The sequence below is a fragment of the Chelonoidis abingdonii genome, chromosome 5 (assembly GCF_003597395.2).
Source record: "Chelonoidis abingdonii isolate Lonesome George chromosome 5, CheloAbing_2.0, whole genome shotgun sequence".
Lineage (NCBI taxonomy): Eukaryota > Metazoa > Chordata > Testudines > Testudinidae > Chelonoidis > Chelonoidis abingdonii.
Genome location: NC_133773.1, coordinates 95514218 through 95536012, shown reverse-complemented (window position 1 = coordinate 95536012; position 21795 = coordinate 95514218). Strand labels below are relative to the sequence as shown.

The 21795-nt window shown below is 40.2% G+C and overlaps 1 protein-coding gene across 1 annotated transcript in view; it reads right to left on the bottom strand.

Moving 5' to 3' along the window:
* The window catches only part of NFXL1 (nuclear transcription factor, X-box binding like 1), a 104113-nt gene that overhangs the window by 5955 nt on the left and 76363 nt on the right, over positions 1 to 21795 (bottom strand). The window contains exons 20-23 of the mRNA XM_075066748.1: positions 14819 to 14888; positions 7978 to 8082; positions 6164 to 6250; positions 3047 to 3100 (exon numbers count right to left, since the gene is read on the bottom strand). Of these exons, the coding sequence (XP_074922849.1) occupies positions 3047 to 3100; positions 6164 to 6250; positions 7978 to 8082; positions 14819 to 14888 (316 nt within the window). The remainder of the gene's footprint in view (positions 1 to 3046; positions 3101 to 6163; positions 6251 to 7977; positions 8083 to 14818; positions 14889 to 21795) is intronic.

Sequence of the window (21795 nt, the reverse complement as noted above, 5' to 3'; positions counted from 1 at the left end):
GGGTTCGCTGAGATCTCATCTGCTAATGGTCTGACCCTATTTGGGGTTGCACTCCAGTTTAGGAACTGCTGCTCTGTAGACAACTGCAGACTTGGATGAAGCTGCTGGGCCTGCTAATCAGACGCCAAAAGGTGGCACGTGTCCCCTATTTTCCCCTTCCAGTTTTTCCTCACGCAAAAATCCAATAGGATCCTGCCCATTGATGCCTAAAATATTCCCATAAATTTTGTGATTTAGCAGATGTTATGTTACTGGGGCATTTCTCTATCTGAGTTGAGTGTGAAGACTTGTCTACACATGAAAATTAATTCAGGAAAAGGTAGTGTGTGAATTTAAAGCAGATTTGCTATTCCTGATTAACTCTTGGGGTGGGGGGATGCTCTAATTCCAGAGGCAGAGTGACTTGTTTATATATTAGCATTGGAAAAGGTACAGAGAAGAGAGAGAAAAAAGATAAAGGGTAAGAACCAGGTTCCATATAAAGAGAGATTAAAAAGACTGGAACTTGGAAAAGAGATGACTAAGAGTCTATATAAATCATTACTGGTGTTGAGTTAGTGAATTAGGAAGTGTTATTTACTCCTTCATACAAAGCAAGTACCAGGGGTCACCCAATGAAATTAACAGGCAACAGGTTTAAAAAACAAACAAAAGGAAGTACTTCACACAACACACAATCAATGTGAGGAACTCATTTCCAGGGGATATGGTAAAGGCCAAAATTTTAACGGTATTCAAAAAAAGAACTAGGTAAGTTCATAGACGATAGGTCATCAAAAGTTATTAGCCAGAATGGGCAGAGATGGTGTCTCTAGTCTGTGTTGCCAGAAGCTGGGAGCGGATGATAGAGGATTGATCACTCAATGACTGCCTGTTCTGTTCATTCCCTCTGAAGCATCTGGCATTAGCCACTGTCAGAAGACAGGATAGTGGGCTAAATGGACCATTGGTCTGACCCAGTATGGCCATACTTATGTTTCAAATTAGCTTAATCAGAATGATGGTGTCCAGGCATGGAGTTAATCAGGAATAGCTATTCTGGAATAACTCCCTGTATAACCAAGCCCTTAGACCTCACTTTGCTTAGCTAATTAATATTTATGAAGCACTGTGATTTGACAGTGATAGGGACCATAGAAAAGCCCACAAGGAAATTAATAATTTTATTGTCAGAACTGGGTTTGACTAACGCACAGTAAATAAAGCCTACAGCCAAATGAGCAATGAGATTAAAACAAAATATTGAATAGCAGCTGATTAAGTGAGTTCTATTCATCCTGCATACTAAATGAGACATGGGTCCTGTAGAAAAAAATAGTATGTGATCATGTAATTAGAACCATAACGCACGCACATACACAGGGGACAAAGAAAGGTTGCATGAGCAACTATACAACCTAAATTTTTAGGGCTTGACTTTTCAACCTTTCTAAAATGTTTTTTAAATCTTTTTTTGCATACATAAAATTTAATTACTTCTGATCAGCAAGGTTTGAACCCTGAACTTCTAACACTGCAGCAAAAGACTACCACTACTTGCGCTACAGAACTAAATGCATTAACTGGCAGCTGCAGAACTCTGTTAACGCAGAATGAGGAGTGGACAGCTGGAACTACTGGGCTGGGCAACCCAGCCTGGCTTTGCCTCAACATTCGGGAAGAGAGCACTGAGAAACTCTGGCCCCATGTGGTGCCTCTCTGTTTGGAGCAGGAAGGAAGATGGGTTGCTGGATTCAGGTGCTGGGTCTAAGGGTGGTCCTATGGTGAGGGCAGGGAACCTGACCAGGCTCTCCCCCACTCCACTGGGAAGATGGGGCATCCTCCCCTATGTGATGCCCTCAAAGGGGCTTGGGCACTGAGGCCATGTGTTGTACACAGACCAGCTCTCTCCCGCCCCGTCTCACTGCTGCTACAGTACAATCTGCTACTGTCACTATTTTGGCATCAGCCCAACTTTAGATTTTTTTTGTTCAGTTATCTTTGAAGGCTACCAAAATTTTCCTGGAGTATGCGAACAAGAGATGAGAAATTGCAATTTTAAATAATTTCTAGCTCCAAAAGCATGAGCAAGGTTTCGTGGAAGAAAGAAAAGGCACTTCTACAGCCTGAGTGCTATCAGGCCTGCTGCAAAATAATGGAGGCGTGAAAGGTTCTCAAAGAATAAGTTACAAGAATATTTTATAAGAGTAAAGTGTTAAAAGGGGTTGCTACATCAAGCATAGGCATGTATTTTAATAAAATATATTTTTACCTTGTCAGAAAGAGAAAAGCACAAACAGGCGATGTTTTATTGTACTACAAGGTCCCTAAGAAAATTGCAGCCTCTATTTAAATGCTTACAGGGTCTGTTTCTGCAACCAAAACTACGCTTTCCCAAAGTTTATTTTTCATATTTTATAAAGGTTTGGCAAAATGTAAAAAAGAGCAATTACATGCAAAAATACTAATTTAATACAATATTTAAGATATTTTAACTCATGGAACACGAATCACGAGTTAATCATTTATACATGATTTTGCACACACTTATAGATTTCTGGTGATGAGACACAACACTTTGGCTCTTACTATTATAAGTCACTCATAACACAGGCCTGAGTTCTTTGGGCCAGAATTCTTAGTTGGTGTGAAATCTTGGCCCTTAGCATCTGAAGATAATGTACTACAAAACTTTAGGTATGCATAAATTAACAGTTAGTTACCAAGTGAACTAAGGCTATGCCTGCTCTACAGATTATGTTGGTATAATTTATGTCACCCAGGGGTGTGACTAAATCACCCCCCTCCCCCCTGGAGCAATGTAAGTTACACTGATATAAGCGCCAGTGTGGACAGCACTATGTTGGTGGGAGAGCTTTTTCCACCAGCATAGCTTCTGCCACTCACAGGGGCTGGAGCAGTTAAGCAGATGGGAGAGCTCTCCCCCTCGTCGGCTTAGAGCGGCTACACTGGACAGCTTACAGTGGGGCAGCTGTAAACTCTCTAGTGTAGCCATGCCCTAAGACTTGGGGAGAGGTGCTGGGGTCAGAGGAGGAAGGCTTGGTACCTGTTGCCTTCGCTTTTCTTCTTCAATAGCAGCTTTGGCTTCTGCCTCTTTTATCTGTTTAAACACATACAAAATAATAGGTAACTGACATTGTAAGATACTGATAATAGTATAAATTCTGTTTTCTTATTTCTCACAGGATTCTTTTGGCTTTTTACAAAACAAGAGAGATTAGAAAAATACCAGAAAAGTGTAAACTTCCTTCTAGGAGAGCTTCTAATCTACCACTTAGATTGCAAGACACTCAGGGCAGAAATTGCATTGTCATATATATTTGGGAAGTATCTAGCACATGGTGGGTGCCTTAGATTATAAATAGTAACAGCATACTGTGACAATTTGCGAATCTGTCTATACAATTTATTAATTGTGTTTGATATTGGGGGCTTTGGACGTATCTGTGTCAGACTGCAAATTCCATTTTCAATGTGCAGCCTTTTGCCTTCTCTATTACTGGTTTGCCTCCATGCTGGACTGAAAATTCCAAAGGCTGGTGGCAAAAGAACAATAGAGTTGTTAAAATATGATGATCAGCTTCCCAAATTACAAAAAGAGATCAAGGAAGAGAGATTGCCATGACTACAAAGTCAATTGGCATGGCTCTCTGGTCACCTGATGTGGGGGGGTCACCTGATGTGGGGGGCTAAAGTTATAAAAATGAGGGGGGGAATAAGTTTTCTGGGGCCTCTGGCCATTTAGTCTCAAGCTAAAGAGGAAAGAGAAGCATTCCAGCATGTAGGTACCTGCAGAAGGTAGGGGGTCCTGCCCAGTTCCCCCTACTCCCATGGGAAGGGTAAGCTAGTAAGAGGCATTGTGGTTAGCATGTTTGTCATCTTCTAAATGATCAAATGAAAGAGAAATGTTCGTCATGGATGGCAATTTAATAAGCATCCCAATAACTTTTGTAGATTTTCACATAGCCTTCTAAACTGTTGAGGAATGACGCTTAAAAAGCTACAAAAATGGCTTACAGAATTAAGAACTGCAATAAACAAAATGCAAAATGAAATTATTTTTAAAAAAGACAGACTTGATTGGAAAAAAATTTCAACCACATCTACTTGCACCCAAAAAATGTGGCATAAGTGTACAGACACCAAGTATCTGATATTTTATTGCCACCTACTGGTAAGGCATCAGCTCTGAAAGATGAGTTAGCCACCCATAATACAACACAGCTAACAGTCTGAAAAAGAGCAGCAGAAGACTGTTTCACAATAGACTACTGTGGTTGATTTTGAACCAGAGGGAGAGGATTAATCAAAATGATCACTGTATGTTTCACAGAGAAAATGAGGTAGAGTAAGTAGAAAAAAAATATAAAAATAAGGATGTGCATTAAAAGAAATCAAACTACTCAGCAGTGCACATTCATTAGGCACTATTATACTGGCTTGTACAGTTAAAACGTCAGTGATTTCTGGAGCCTGATGGTCACCTTGTAACAGTGCAAGATGATTTCTTTTGTAAATGTCTGCAGTCTTAATCAAAATGCTGTTCAGTCTTGATATGCTGCTCTGAACTGTAATTATGTGGAGTGTACATAATAGGAGTTAATTCTAGTTTGTCATTATTAAGCATTCACATGTTCCAGAATGTTGCCTAATAATAAGCACTTGTATAACACTTTTCGACTTTAAAGCACAAAACACCTCTCAATTCTGAGGCAGGTACTCAGTTATCCCATGCCCAACATGTCTGTGGCACCATATGTGGTGAAACCTGGGATGCTTGGCCACTAGTCTTATGTCCTGTGCACTAGACAATTCTTCCTTGCGGATTACAACAAAATTGCAAAAAACAGCAGAGAGTGTACAGCCAATTTATGCTGTCACTCACTAGTGATTAATTTTGAGTCTGAAAATCTCAGTTCTTGAACAGAAAAGGTCTAGTCCAAAACTGTTGAAATGACTCGTAAGATAACCGAAGTATTTTTCAGCTAGGCCACGAACATAAGTGACCAGATAGCTTGCTGCCATCTGACAGCTGTTCACCTGCTAGTGAGTTAGTGGTTTCAGTCCAGTCTCTAGTGAATATGTGCCCACATCACTAAAATTACAATCACAATTGTGGTCTTAGCAAAGGCACCAACGACTGAAGAAACAAAATTCTCCTGTTCCTAGTGACTGATTTTCTAGAGCAAGGTGGAGGCATACTGATAGCATGAGAATGCTGGTATTATAACTACATGTGAGGACAAAGGACGTCAGTCTCCTTAATAGCTGCAGTCACACTGGCAATTTATATAGACACATTTTAATTGAAAAGCACTTTTAGCTAACGAGACTTGTTCAATATCCTTCATCATACAGAGAATGGGCCAAATTCATCTGTCATTTACACTCATATAAATTGAAGAATGGAATTATTCTGAGAGTTATTCCAGATTAAGGTGAGAATAAATGAGATCCTAGTTTAGCCCAATGTATTTTCTATTAGCTATTGAGAAAGTTCTATGATTTCCCAAATAGAGCTATTCTAACTAACTGCAACAGAGTATACAGAAATCCACCATACGGCTACCTTGCACTGCTTTGGCCATTCATAGTTTGAGTTAAATTCATTTTCTGACATGACTGGAAAACAGTGCTAACATGTCTTGAGCAAGCAATGTTCCTGGGGACAGTGTAGAGGCCCCAGAATCAGAAATGAATAACTATATAGTCTGAGGATTTCAAGGGCATGTCCACTTCCCATTTCACAAAAATACAAAACCTTCCCCTAACAATAGTAAAAAACGGGTCCTCCACGAGGTCAACTGTGTACAGACTGAAGCATTTTTCACTCCCCTCAAAGGCTTTGGCATAGTAGGGCACCATTTAGCCCATGAGACAGGCTGAGACACATGAGAAAAAATTATCGGAGTATTATTCTAGCATAACCCAAAACTTCACTAACTTATACTTATGTTAAGTATTAGCACTCTGTCTACAAATATAAAGAACTATTTTTCCACATTTAACCAGAACCAATAGTCTGAAGCAGCAGCTGTTAAACATGTACATTTGATTTGATTACATGATATTTCTTGCTAGTATTGTCTTAGAAAATAAATCTGTATTCATTTCTTGTTTCTGAAGCAGTGAGACTATATTATAACCACAAGAGAGACATTACCTCAGATGCTTTTCGTTTCATTTCCTTACACAACGTGTCACATTCTAGTGAAACCTGGCCTTCTTGTACCTTGCTGCATTGTAATTCCTGTAGGTATGAAAAAAAACCTTCAAATTTAAAAATCACTTCTCTACATAAAGTATACAGTTTATTAATTTTCAACATAAGAAACACAACAGATTTCTATTTGATAAAACATGCCCTAAAAAATGTGTTTTTTATTAAATGGAAAAAAAGCTAATTATAGACAGAACATTTTCAAGTCTATAATTTTATTTTTGTAATTCAGTGAAGATCAAAGTATCAATACAATTAATACCATGCAACATGGGTTTTTTTAAGTAGTTGTGTTTATATTTCACCATTTTCATTGTGCCCTCCACCCCTCACAGCCTCAGAGGTGGGTGGGGGCCTTTATCTGGGCCAGCAAGGAAAAGAAAATCCTTGGCTATTTTAAAGAATCACATCCTTAAGTGTAATGCAACTAGCACCTTGAACATTCAGGTATAGACTAGAGTGAAAGAATTTACTCCACTCCATTTGAGAGCAAAGCAAGCCCTCTCACAATTTGACACTACAATCTTGGATGTCATGGCTATACCCTGGGCTGGCAGAGACTTACTGGGTTGTTTATTGAGCAGCACACTTTGCATCAGGGTATAATACCACCAGAAACTGTAGCAGGTTCTAGCTAGGCTATTGGAGGGGTAAAATCTACCAGGGCTAATAAAGAGACAGAAGGGCAGATTCAGATGGGGCCTTTGACATTTAGGGGTCTGTAATGGGTTAAGAGAGAGATGTGACAACCTGAATCTCAGAGTGTCAAAGAAACCAATTAAGGGCAGACAAGGTAAGGCATTAAACTAGGAGTTTTGGGAGGCTGGGATTTGGCCAACCAAAGCAGTATAAACTTGTGCATGGAGGCTGCTGGTGCCAGGATGTTCTTCCCTTGCTGGAAAAGAAATTACCTCAGAAAAGAAAGTTTCAGTTCATGGTGATGTCAAAAAAGCTGTATTTTTGAGGTTCTCCTACTGAACTGGGATCCCATTTATTCAGGAATAGGAGCCAAATGGGGTGGGTATCAGTGGTGGCATCCAGATGCAGAAAGGGGTATGGAGACCCATCAGGAAGGATTTTCAGTGCACTGTACGTACTCAACTCTTCCTATTTATTCTTTCCTTCACAGGAGTTGGTGATGGGATGTTTGGGCACAACACTGTGTATATGACCCATAGGTAGGTGGCTGGCTCCTGCTGGAAGTTCACTGCTGGGCCTCAGTGGTGAGGCAGCTCTGGGTTGGTCTGGATGTAGGGCATGCCGTTGTCAGCAGATGCCCTTTAATGTCTGTTGGCTAGGGAAGGGCCACATGAATGGATCAGTCTATTAATGATGCCACCATATTTGCATTCAGCTTTACACAGAAACTTAGCTGTATCAATGGATTTTTTATGTAATTACACACTTCCCTGATCTCTGGTCAGAAAAATGTACTTTGTTTCTTTCACCTGAAATAGTTTTGAGCGAGACTTATCATATACTAGTCTCCCAGTGGAGTTATAAAAATCTAAGTGTATTTGAAACAATTTAATGCAATATTACAATATTTGTAGGTTACAGAACAATTTTACATCTTCAGCGTATCCTCTGATAATAAGGCCAAAATCCTCAGCTGACATAAGTGTTTTAACTCCATTACAGTACTGTATACCAACTATTTACTCCAGTGATGATCCTGCCCTATGGATGCAGAGACAAAAACAAAAAAGGAAAAATTTACAGCTACAGTTCTCTCAAAATTACAGCATGGAATTTACCTTTTTCATTCTCTTGCATGGACATCTGAGTTTAACCTTCTGGTTGCAATTTTGAGGACAATCACCCAAATGGCAAATCTCTTTACATCGATGACCACAGGACAACTGAGAAAGAAAGAGACCGATTCTCTGCAACTGGACTATAAAATGTTTCTATTTCAAACACACCATTTAAACAAAAGTAAAGCCAGAAAAGCCCAACTAATGCATTAGTTTCCCACTCATGCAGTAACTAACTACATGAAGCTGGGAATGGGTGAAAGGGGATGGATCACTTGATGATCACCTGCTCTGCTCATTCCCTCTGGGGCACCTGGCATTGGCCACTGTCAGAAGACAGAATACTGGGCTAGATGGACCTTTGGTCTGACCCAGTATGGTCTTTATGTTCTTAACTTGTTCATTAATATTTGCTTTTTTGTTCACAGCATTTTTAGTTCCTATTACTAGGAATGAAGCAACATGCAAAGTATGATTTTTCTTTTTATTAATTTCATTTTCACAGTCTGATTGAAAAGAAAAAAAATCCAGTTATTTTAAATACAAATTTTCAGTAAGTACAATATCCCCTTTAAAATGATACACAACAACAATATACAACTCCAGCCACGTGCATTTTGGAGGGAATAAGGTTTGGAAGAAGGGGAAAAGGAGGGAAAGAAAAAAAAATTAGAAGTTGCTGCTCTGCATTCCATACCTTCAAGTTATACTTCAAATGGGTGAGAACAAAAACAGAAGGATATGGAAGTTTCTACTATGACATAATTTTGTACATGTTTTGAACCATAAACTGTACTATAAGGAAGCCTCATACACTACATCAAGGGGTTCTTTTTAGCTTCCTTTCAAATTCAGAAAATCTTAAGTGTGTGACTTTGAAGGACTACCCCATTTCTTGTCTTTGGGATATGGAGACTACAAACTTTTTTCCTGTTATAAGTAGAAATTGTTTAAATAAGACTACAAAAACACAATTCAACTTTAAGATTTTTATTATCCTACATGACACACATTTATTACTGTTACCTATGCCAGTTCTTGTAGGTGCTCATTGAAGATTTCATTAATTTCTTACAACAGCATGGTGATTGTAATGAATTTAGGGATGCACCAAACACTGTTAGATCTAACACACTAGAGGACAGACGTTTTTCATTTAAGGTAAAGAACTTAGCTTCACATATCCCTTTACATACATATATATATATATATAAAAATACTTTTTTCAGCCTCAACTGCTGAACATGTTTTCAATAACCTAAGCTGCTACTTACAAGGTAGCACATTTGATTAAGTGATTTATAAAGGAAATTTAATTCCCAGAACTGTTCAAAAATTGTATCTGGAGATGCTTGTAGTTTAAAGTAAACTTTCAGCTGTAGTCAAGCGATTTAATACACTCTGGAAAATGTCTTAAGAGCCACAATTATTTTAATATTTAGGATGTGTGTTTTTCACATTTACTGGTAACTGGAAGTTTATAACATATTACATGAATAAATCCACAAAAACAGAACTTGCATACTATTATAAAATAACCCAAATGAAGTATATTATAAGTTAGTAAATTCAGATTCATGGACTTAAAAGTAGTACTGATTAACTGATTTAACCAAAGAGTCCATAGATACAGAGTACATACTTCAACAACAGAATCTGCATGATCTTTAGATAGAAAGTTTGTGCACATACCTGGCTCCTACTCTGTCTCAGACAAAATTTCTTTGTGCAAGTATGTAGCCCTAGCAATGTTGGTCACTATGCTATTCGTGTACTTATCTTTTTGAATGGAGTACAGTTGACATTATGCAACAGTACTTGATGGTGTTTACCTGCTGGTGACCATAAAATTAGTCTTTTACAGGCTCTGACAAAGTTTCCTTGCACTGTTCAGCAGTGCAAGAGTCTCAAGGAAGAGAAGAAGGAATTGTGTTTCCCTCCAAGACAGAGAAATAAAATGTCAAAATATGTCTAACAATAAACACTGCATGGCACAGCAATATTTTTAGCCCTATACTGCAGCTCTTACTCATGTGAATAGTTCTGAAGTGAGTGATATTACACACAAGTGCTACAGGACCAAGCTCCAAGGCTTATAATGTTTTTTCTTAAAGTCTCCCACTGTTGCACTACCACCAGTGTAACCTCACGGTGGGACTGCTAGCATAGACCACCTACTAGCATTTTAATCAACATGAGCCAGGTTAGATAACAGTGGTAAAAAATCTTGTGCCTTCAATTTAAATTAGATCCCACTGTTGCTGCCACCAAATTAGGTCACCACTGGTGCAACTGTGGGAGAATTATTTTTTTTAAAAAAAAGCTTAGCGTATATACTCAGATCAAACAAGAATGCGATGTCTGAATTCCATTAGCTCCCTTTTACCCTACGCAAATCACTCCCAGTAGTCCACAGCAACTAAACCAAATGCTGCACCTATCTGACTAGACACTTGATAGATGCCAAACATTTTAAAGGAAAATCCTTTATTTAAAAACAAAACAAAACCCAAACCAAAAACCAAAAGCTACAAGTATGAAAACACAAAATTCCAGAACTTCTTTCATCTGGGTACCCAGTTCAAATCATGTTTTCAGCTTCATAAGGAGCGGAAGAAGGGCTACTGCAGTTTGCTGCCTTAGAAGAGTGTGAGGCCATACCACCAGCGTGCTCGCCCATGGATTAGCAAACAAATCCAGATACTTGGAATTGAGGTGATCATTTTGCCTGGCTGATTCAAAAATTGTTCCTCAAGTGCATGATTTAACTATACTATGCGTAGGTCAAGGTGGAGAATGGGAGGAATCAGCTGGTTGTTTTCCACAGGGTTAGAGCACTTGAACTGTTAGAGCTGGATGAAGGGATTTTTTAAAGACAAACAAAAAGGGATAGAATTTATCTAATTTATGTTATACTAAAAACAAACAAAGAAACTAGAGATAGGAAAAAAAACTAGTCCATCGTGTGCATACCCCTGTCAGGGTCCCTCTGTGTATGCAAATCAATAGTAATCTGAAACAGTTACCATTTTTGGGTGTTCACTGGTTTCCATAGTTCTAGTGAACAGATGTCTGTCTCTCTTAAAAACCAAAACCACCACTCCTGAATAGCACTCTTTTTGGCAGCCTCAGAGGCAAAGTACAAACAGAAACAAAGATATTCTTCCTTTCAACCCTCATTGTAGGCCCTCATGTTTAAATGTTAAAGATGCATTAAGCAGGGCTATGTGGGAAAGCTTACATTCCTCCTGCCATGGCTTGTTGTGTGTGGCCTTTATCCCCAGGACATTCTTTTACAAGTACTGCATAAACTTTTTAAAAAATTTATAGCAAGCCACCTAAACTGTCAATATTTTATGTTAAGAGTCCAGTAATTAAAATTATAGAAGGACAAATTTTACAGCTGTACACCAGCAGGTAAAAGTCAGCACTACTACAGGTTTTCAAGTACGACTTTTGGCACAGTTTATTTTAATGTTCCAGCACTGTAAAGGTAAATCACAGGTCACGTATTACTGTAAAATTGAAAACCAATCTCCTTTGTAACAGTAAACACTGATTACAGAGACCACGAGTACAATGAGTGATACGTTAAGCAAAGAGTGATATGAACATACAAACTTGGAAAGTTTCTAAATTGCCAACACTTCCCCTTTAAAATTGTCCTAAACATTTACAAATGTGTTCTGCATAAGAATTTGAGTAGTCATTACTGACATATAATTTCCTTCCTCAGGATATTTGGTTTTACTGCCAAATAAAAAAAGCACTTTAAAAATGTTTTAACTTTACTAGCATCTCTGGCAAATCAAAGCCTTTGCTATTCCCTAAAGCAGAAAGGACATCTGAAATAAAAGAGTACCACTTGTATCAGACTATGGAAGTCTTCTGAATGGTTTATACAACCGTAGCCAAAACACAACTATGAAACTTGGCAAAAAAAACTTTTACAGTTACTGCTATATCTTGTAAGCCACCAGTCTACGTAATTAAGGGTCTTTCACAATTCCCAACAGTAATATCAGACTTAACATTCAAATATTGCATAATACTGTCTACTACAAATTGCATCAATTCTCAAAAAAAAACCAGTAGTGCCTAAAAACTGACGTTAGAAATAAAACTGTTATTACATTTTAGAGAAGTAAATTTTTATTACTCTGGACTTCAGTGGAGGTTTTGTTACAGAGCAACGTGCAACAAGCAGCAAGGTCGCTAGGCTTTTCCATACTAACACGGGGTGAGTCACTGGCACTTATATGAGGATTTGCTCTCACAATAAGAAGGAAAAATACATTTGGATAAAAGAAAACGAAATCAGTTTAACATGGCGTTGATTAACTTTTTGAGTTTGTCACAACAGTATGCGAACTCATGGAACAACGGTATTAATTACATATTATGGATGTCAAGTATCAGAGGGGTAGCCGTGTTAGTCTGGATCTGTGAAAGCAGCAGAGAATCCTGTGGCACCTTATAGACTAACAGAGGTTTTGGAGCGTGAGCTTTCGTGGGTTTCGTGGGTGAATACCCACTCGTCAGACGCAGGTAGTGGAAAATTTCCAGGGGGTATAATATATGCTAGCAAGCAAGCTAGAGATAACGAGGTTAGTTCAGTCAGGGCCGGGTGTGAGGCCCTGTTCTAGCAGTAGAGGTGTTGAAACTTCTTCCAGGGCTGGCCTACACATACGTAGGGAGGTTTGTAAGTATACAGAGCCATTTACAACCAAATTGTCCTAGTCAATGAGATGCATCAAGATTCTAAACCACCATTAATGGCCCACACTTTGCATAATTACAATAGGACCTCAGAATTATACTTCATATACCTAACTCATAGAGCTGGAAGGGACCTTGAAATGTCATTGAGTCCAGTCCCCTGCCTTCACTAGCAGGACCAAGTACTGATTTTGCCCCAGATCCCTAAGTGGCCCCCTCAAGGATTGAACTCACAACTCTGGGTTTAGCAGGCCAATGCTCAAACCACTGAGCTATCCCTCCCCTCCTAAATCTAAACCATTCAGCTCCCACTATCCATAACATTCTGACCTGTGGCCTGTCTATTAAAATTTCTGGTCTCAAAGATTTCTCTGCCATATTCAGTAGATGGATTTGCTTTATATCATCAGTCTTTGATTTTCAAATTTACCTAAAATTCCACTAATGGCTTTTGTGCTTGTCCAGGTCCTATTTCCATATATTAGAATATGTTTAAGTTAGTTCTTAAAACCCCCAAACTATTTGACAGACCTACTTTCAAAGCCTCCCACAATGTGCAGTCCTATCAATATCTCCTAATCTTTGAACAAGTGACTTAACCCTTGCCACAAAGAGGCCACAATAAGCTTGATCTTTTCAGTCTGCAAAAGGTAAATATGTTTTGAGCCTGTTGCTTCATATTTGGCACCTGTTTTACATATTCATATTTCTGTTAAGGTAGCAAGAGCTGCAGAAAGGTTCTCTGGAAAATGGTAAGATATGTCAGTGATAGGAATAAAAACAGATTAAGTTTTATTCAACTCCATTTAAGTCAATGGCAGGCTTTTAATTAACTTTGCAGATTTGTGGCCTTCTCCAGTTCCAGTGAAGTAGACTGGACTAATCCAAGAAAGTTCTTAAAACAAAAAGATTAATTTTAAACTGGATCCTAAGACACATGGGGCACCCACTAGAACTTTTAAGGTTGCAAGTTATGTGGTCTTGCTTCTTTTTGTGTGTGCAGCTTGGTCATTAAAGTCAGAGAAGTGAGTTACAATAGTCAAGATCAGATATGGAGTAGGTTTCAGAAGAGGTGGAGCTGAGGCACTGGATTATTTAGTAAATGTGGCAGGCAGGTACATTAGCAGACAGGAGAAGGAAATTTCAGAACAAAGGACTCCAAGATTACAGAAGAGGCAAATATATTGAGTTAAGGGGATAGATGGAGGGGATAAAATTGTGTTTGCAAATGCTCCTCTTGCTCCCAAAAAGCACTTTCAGATACCTAGCTGAAGAAAATTGTGATAAATCTACTTACAGTATTTACTTGCTTAAGATAAAGAGAGACTGAACAGGAAAGAACCATTAAAAGGCACAAACATCGGCTGAAAGCAGCAGAGGGAAGGAAGGGAGGGAAAGGAAAAAATTCTGAGCCTGGAAAGCTGGTTATGTGTTTCTTGTGAACCTGGAAACGTTGGATGGGAGGATTCAGAGCTGTGGAGAGGTTCAGCAGGAAGAGTGGGATTCTCAGTTGGGGGTTTTATATAGGTGTATCATGTTTCTGAATAGGCTTGCTTGACGGGAGCTGAGGGAATTTGGAGTTTGAGCTAGGAGGGTTGTGTGAAAGGAAATGGAGTTAACTGATGAATGAAGATTTGAGTGAACTGGGGGGTGTGTATGAAGGAGACAAAGGGAGTTTGTGGGGCAGAGGTAGATTGGAGAGGGACAGCCTGAAGCTAGGAGAAAACAGTGAAGGGTTGGCAGAGGGATAAATATTGTCCTCCCGCTCCCCTCCACATACTACCCTTTAATGTAAAAATGTGTTCGTTTTTCACTTTCAAGTGGGGAAAAGACTGCCCCTTCTTATCCAACCTCTCCTCCTATCTCTCAAGAGAACGGCTTCTTTGTAATCTCCCTGACTGCAGTATCCCTGTTTCTCATCTTGAAAATCCTACCTGCAGTTGGGAAGGGAAGGGAAGAAATTGCTATTTGTAGCCCCTCCAGTTAATTTGGCACTAGTCAAAAAATAAAGATATGATAACCCAGAGAGAGGTGGTGGACAGAAAATAGAAAAGAATAAATTGCTTCCTGGGAATGCCAAAGAAGAATCAAAAGGAAGCATTAATTTACCAATACAGCTTACCTCTTTTGGACACTGATTTTTGCAGGAACTGAGAAGATCCTTTTCTTTTAAGTCAGCACAAGTTATTTTTCTATTAAAAAAAGAGAAAATGCTTAACAAAAGGCCAAATTAAAACTAATCCAATCAAGTACAGTTATGAACACAATTATATATTTCTGTGCAGCAAAGAGAGAAATAGTTTCAGCTGCCTGCATACTGTACACAAGAGAAACTGTCCCAAATAAAAATTCTTTAAGATCAACTTACTTTCTGGACAACACAGACCACCACCACCATTGTGCTGGCAATTGAATAATGCAAACAGCTTCTTCACTGTCAAAGCTTAAAGCAATTGTTTACGCAGCTGACTGGGAACATTTTAATTCAAAGTGGGAAGTGTTAATAAAAACAGGAAATTGTTCAAAGATATCCTATTGGATACCCAAAACACCCCGATTTAGGCAGAGATGAAAAAAGCCATCTTGGTTAAAAGGATACGTAGAAACACCACCACACACATGGAGCTAAAGAAATCAATGGAACATCAATGGCTAAGAAAGCTAAAGGCATTTTTAAAACATAGTAAGTATCAGAAAAGCTCTGGTCAGATCTAGGGTCTACGACTAGATATAGATGGTGGAACAGTTTATAGATGTTTCTGCTCTATACTTCGCATGAAGCAGGAGAATGTATCCATCTAATAGGATGTTGTGGGTGGAACAGAACGTTTACCATCTGTAACAAAGAATAATGTAAGGTAGCATTTATTAAAATAAAACATTTTCAAAATCAACAGGCTCAGATAACTTACACCCAAGAGTTTTAAATAAACTAATGAAGAAGCTCTCTGAACTGCTAGTTAATTTTTTAACAAATCTTGGCAAACTGGGGCAATTACAAAGGAATGAAGGACCGCCAATGTAGTTCCAATATTTAAAAAAGGGCAAAGAAAGATAACCCAAGGAACTACTGACTGGTTAGCCTGATGCTGATACCACGTAAAATAATGTAATGCTTTTTGGGGATTCTGTTAACAAAGAATTAGAGGCTAAAAATATAATTAATGCCAGTTAGCATGGTTTCATACAAGGTATTTTTCAGAATTTCTTTTTTGTACACCACTCTTGCCCATAGGCTTGGTTGATATAGGCAGCTGTGTTGACATAGTGTATCTGATTTCTCCAAGGCATTCGACTTAATACTACATGACATTTTGATAAAAAAATTCGCACTGTAGGGAATTTACAGGGCACGCATTAGATGGATTAAAAACTAGCTCAGAGGGGTCCACCAGGGATTGATTCTTGGTACAAAACTATAATATTTTAATCAACAATCTAGATGATGACACAAAATCTGCTGATATTTGAAGATGACACAAAGTTTGGTGGGGTAGTATATAACAGGTCACCGTCAGAGGATCTGAATTGCTCAATTAAATGATCACAATCCAACAAAATGGGTTTTAATACAGCCAAATGCAAATTAATATATCTTGGGAATCAAGAATGCAGGTTACACCTACAGGATAGTACACCTACAGGCTAGAAGATTGCCTTGTAAAGCAGTAACTCAGAGAAGGACTTAGGGACAGCATAGATAAATTGCCTCAAAATGATGTTGCAGTATAAGGCTATGACAAAAAAAGGGAGAATGCAATCTTTAGCTGGATAAAAAAGGGAATATAAATTAAAAGTAGAAAAGTGATCTTGCCTCTGTAAAATGCACTGGTAAGACCAACATCAAAACTGAACATAATATCAAGACGACATGGAGATACTGGAGAGAGTTCGAAGAAGGGCCACAAAAATGATTCAGGGGTTTGAAAACAAACCTTATAATGCAAGGTTTAAAGAGCTCATCTCACTATCAACTGGTGTCTTTAAAATGAGATTAGATATAGTTTTAAAAGTTATGTTCAATTCAGCTTCTGGGAAAAATTCTGCAGTTTGCGTGCATGCACCTGGGCTGGGTGGTCATGGTGATATTCTATCCTTGGCGTCTGAAACTCTGGGTTCCCTGTTCATCCCATTCCTTCCTGGGCCACAGAACAGGATTATCTGCATTGCCCTCATCATAACTGTAACACTTGCAACTCTGCATTAATGTAATCATGATAATCAAATCTCACGCTTCAGCTGGTCACTTGCAGAGGATAGGAAAGATTCCCCCTCCCTCCAATGCACAATTGCATAGATGTATTCTTCATTTCCCCACCCCCCTCTGAAGCATGAAAGACTGGCCACAGCTGGAGACGGGACACTAGACATGCCAAATCAGTGATCTGAGGTGGTACAGAGAACCCACTGTAAGTGACTTGCTGGTGTGTCTTGCTCACCAGCTTCTAGTTATACTGATCACCAAATTTATGGTTGGGAAGGAATTTTTCCCCAGGTCAGATTGGCAGGTAGCTTGAAGAGTTTTCATCTTCCTCTGCAGCATATGGTGCGATTCACCTGCCAGGATCATCCACTGTTTTTAAAACAGCTGGCTGAGGAGTTTACTGGAACATTATTGCTGATTTTCAATGATGCTTGGGAAAAAAAGCATATGTGCTAATATTTAAAAGGGTAAATGGAATGACACAGTTAGATACAGACCCATCAGCCTGACATTGATCCCACACAAAATATTGGAATGGCTGACACAGGACTCAATTACTGAAGAATTAGAGGGTAACATTAATAACGATCAGCAAAAGTTTATAGAAAATAGATCCTGTCAAATTAATATCAAGTTTGTTTGATAAAGTAACAAGTATTAATGTAACAGACTTCTGTAAGGCATTTGACTTGGATCACAAAACATTTTTTGATAAAAAACCTAGAATATAAAAACTAGGCACACATTAAATGACTTGAGAACTGGCTAACTGATAGGTGTCAAGGTGTAATTGTAAATGGGAAACTATCAATGAGTGGATATGTTTCCAGGGGGATCATAAGAACAGCCATTCTGGGTCAGACCAAAGGTCCATCTTGCCCAGTATTCTGTAGCATTTGTTAAATGACAGTGGCCAGTGCCAGGTGCCCGAGAGGGAATGAACAGAACAGGTAATCAAGTGATTCATCCCGTCACTCATTCTGAGCTTCTGGCAAACAGAGGCGAGGGACACCATTTCCACAGGGATTGGTTCTTGATCCCACACTATTAACATTTTTATCAATGACAGAGAAAAAAATAATCAAAATAATTATTGGTAAAGTTTGCAGATGACAAAGATTGGGGTAGTAGTAAATAATAATGAAGAGGAGAGATCACTGATAGAAAGCAATCCAAATTTCTCTGTAAACTGTGCACAAGCAAACCATGTGTGTTTTAATGCAGCCACATATAAAAATCATATCTAGGAACAAAGAATACAAGGCAACGCTAACACGACAGGGGATGCTATCCTGGGAAACAGTAAAAGACGGTTACTCACCTTCGTAACTGTTGTTCTTCGAGATGTGTTGCTCATGTCCATTCCAGTTCAGTGTGCGCGCGCCGCGTGCATGTTCGTCAGAAGATTTTTACCCTAGCAACACTTGGTGGGTCGGCTGGGCGCCCCCTGGAGTGCGGCACAGATATATTCCTTCCTTGCTTTACATCCTCCTAACTTTCGCCCCTCAGTTTCCTTCTTGCTGGCTCTGGCCATCAGCTGTGGGAAGAGAGTGTGCGGTTTTCTGGAATGGATATGAGCAAACACCTCGTATAGAACAGGTTACAAAGGTGGTAACCGTCTTTTCTTTCTTCAGTGGCATGCTCTTATCCATCCAGTTAATGCTGATCCTAAGCGCTCTACCCTAGGTCATCGGCTCACGTGTCGGCAGTGAGATGTGGCAGAAGCGCATGTGTCGTCCAAATCGTCATCGTCTACATCGCAACCTACGATCGCTGCCGCTCGCCTGCTTCACTTCTCTCTATCTGACTTGTGACCTCCAGAGCATAATGTGAAGCAAATAGGTGTGGACCAGGACAGGTAGCTGCATGACATATTTCTGGATTGGTACACTGAGCCAGAAGCAGCAGCATAGCCTGAGACCTGTAGAATGTGCGGGTGAAATGCTCAAGGAACATGAGCCAGTCATATCAAGTGCGGATGCACGCTGCCACCCAAGAGGAGATCCTCTGGTGAGGAGACAGGTTAGGCCCTTCATTCGGTCTGCCATTGCGGGGCCTACAGACATCTATGGAGTGCAACTGTTGCTCCCATTGTGATGAGTGCGGCTTCAGGGAAGAAGACCGGAAGGAAGTTGTCCGATTGATATGGAAGGCCGATACCACTTTAGGGAGGAATGCTGGTGTGGTCGCAACTGCACTTGTCCTTCTGAAACACAGTATACGGTGGGTCCACCGTGAGCAACCGAAGCTCGGAGACTCGTTCTTGGTCTGATTATTAATGTAGCTCTACAATATATTTAAACTTCCAGGTACAAGTTTTTATTTCTAGCAGCGATGCAAGTTGCTATTCGTGGCTTCGAAATGGTAGAAGGACATAGTAACGTCTTGGTTTAAGATCAGGCTGAGTTTGGTCTACACCAGGTAGGCCGTCCAAGGCGCGCGTCTTTGGAGGTTTCTTATAGGGCGCTCCATAGCCCTTGGGATACTGGAAACCATAGTGGTTAGAAAACACGGGAGCGGCCACTTTCTATTTTCTTCTCTTGTCTGGTCTTGGACTTTTTTGGTAGAATATTGTGTTCCTCCAATCTGTTTTTTTTTTTGCATCTCTCTTATTTTATGATGATTTTATTCCACGTCATTCTCTATCTGTTTTTTCCTCTTTGCTGTTTTTCTAGTTAGATGAGTTTATTCCTAGAAGTAGTCCATAGATTTAGTGGGTTGGTTATTTAAGTATTCTTCTCCCTGCTGGAGTAACATTTTTGCTTTTCGCACCATGCTTGGTGGAGAACCGCTTCCACTTGGCTACAGATCATTATGATCCGTGAGTGGGTAGGTTGTCCCTGTACTCTCTCTTTGGAGTATTTTAGTTGTTAACTGAGGCAGAGCTAGATGCAACAAAATAGTTTGCTTTTAACCTTGGATGTGTCTACTATAGTAAATCAGACTTGCGCCCCTTGTCCCTCAACTACAGCACACCATGGACCAACATCTGACGCAGGAGCCTGCCTATGGCTCATGCAAGTCCTAATTCTTGGCAGAATGATTTTATTGTATCGCTGGTGCGAAGTGTACTTTTATTCCCTGCCCCTCAGAGCAAATAGTGTTCTGCTTGATGCGGCTCATAAATTGAAATACTCCCAGGACGTAATGTGGCGATCGTGACGGGTTTTCTTTCAGGGATCTTCCCCGTGGCAGTAAGGTTGAGGCTAAGCAGTAATGGTGAAGTGGTCCTCTTGTTTAGGCTCACACCCTGTGTGAATCCAACTGGGGGACTATTTATGCGTTTGCTTTCTCTCTCTCGCCTCTCTCTTCTCTCGCTACCTCTCCTACCCTGCGTTCGCATCGCTGAATAAGGCTAGTTATAGTGGACACCGTATCCATGGTAACACATTGCCAACAGCTAGGAGGTTCTGGCAGGGTATCGCTGAGGTTAATTAATTGAGCTTGAATGCGATGCCAGTGAAAGTTGTTGCGTCTTTACAGACACTAAGAGACAGAAAAGATCATTCCCAATGGCCACCCTTGAGTTTCACATGTCTAGTAAATGTTAAGTCTGACCTATGATGAGATGAGTCAACCTCGAACCCACCTTTGTGAGGGAGCCACAGCGGACGCTAAGCAGCAGCACTAAGAATCAGTATGATGGTGGGCAGCATAAAAACAAAAAAGCTGGGTGCTATTTTGGGTTGCAGAGGAACAGCTCACAGGTTAAGGAGGGGAGTCTGTCTCTCCCTGACTCTGGGAAGCTGTGCTTCCTAGTGTTGGTTCAGGGCACCTCCTCCCAGGCAGATATTGACAAATTGGAAAGGAGTTCAAAGGAGCGTGAAAGTGAGGGATTTGAATTTAAGGAGCAGTTTTTGAAAAATATGTTGTAGCTTGCATAAGGGGCCAGCCTACACCCTAACAACAATCCGGTCAAGACAGCTGATTACAGCAGGAATCAGCCTGGGTGTGTTAGGCCCGATTCCAGCGGTGGATAGGGACTGCATCACATCAACTGTGCTTAGTCTAATCACTATGATACCTGCTGCTATGTGAGGAGCTGCATATATGAGTGCTATGTGGCCACATAGGTTGAGCAATATCCCAGGTGGTTTTGTGAGTGCCCATTGGGGCTCCAAGAGATGCTAAGTAAGGCGGGTTGTGCGGAGCACCGAAGGAGGGAGAAGGAAGAAGGAACATTGTTTCTGACTAGGTGTTATTAATGGCATTTTAATAAGTCTTGTCAGTCGTGTGGTGGAAACGACGTTTTGCAAGGGCCAATTGTGGAAGCACCATTACATATGCTTGCTCAAAAAACTAGATTGGGACAAGCCCTGAGAAGTAGACATATGAACCTACTCCTCCCCACCGTGATGTGCAAGGAAGTGTGTGTCAGTAGCGTGGTGAAGGAAGGAGCTAAGTGACCCTGACAGGGCCTTATTATCTCTTGCCTCTCCTGCTTTGTTCTTGCTTTCATACTGGCTTAACAGTTCAGTGTTGTTGCTCAGTCGAGCAGAACCAGCGAATCAGTCGGATGTGGAGAGGTTCTGCAGCAGCTCAAGCTCCCATGGCCAGTAAAATCTCCATCAATCTCTCCTTTTGCACTGAGGGCTACTCACTTTCATGCTTCACGCGTAGGTCTTTGCACCTTCCCATTGGAGTACTTCACCTCCTCAGAGCTGGCTTCATACCGTTTCCCGGGAGGTGCTGACGGTTCTTCAGATTTAGTGGCTGAGAATACTTGCAATTCTTGCAGTTATTCACACGATTGGGATTCCTGGGCACTGAGTGGTAGGGATGACTGTGACCTCGTAGGTGCGACTGTCTTGGGCTTAGATTATCCTAGTCCCAGTGTTACTTGTCCTGGTTTCTAGTGTAATTAGTGCGAGTGGGTGTTGCTGACTACTCTCAGG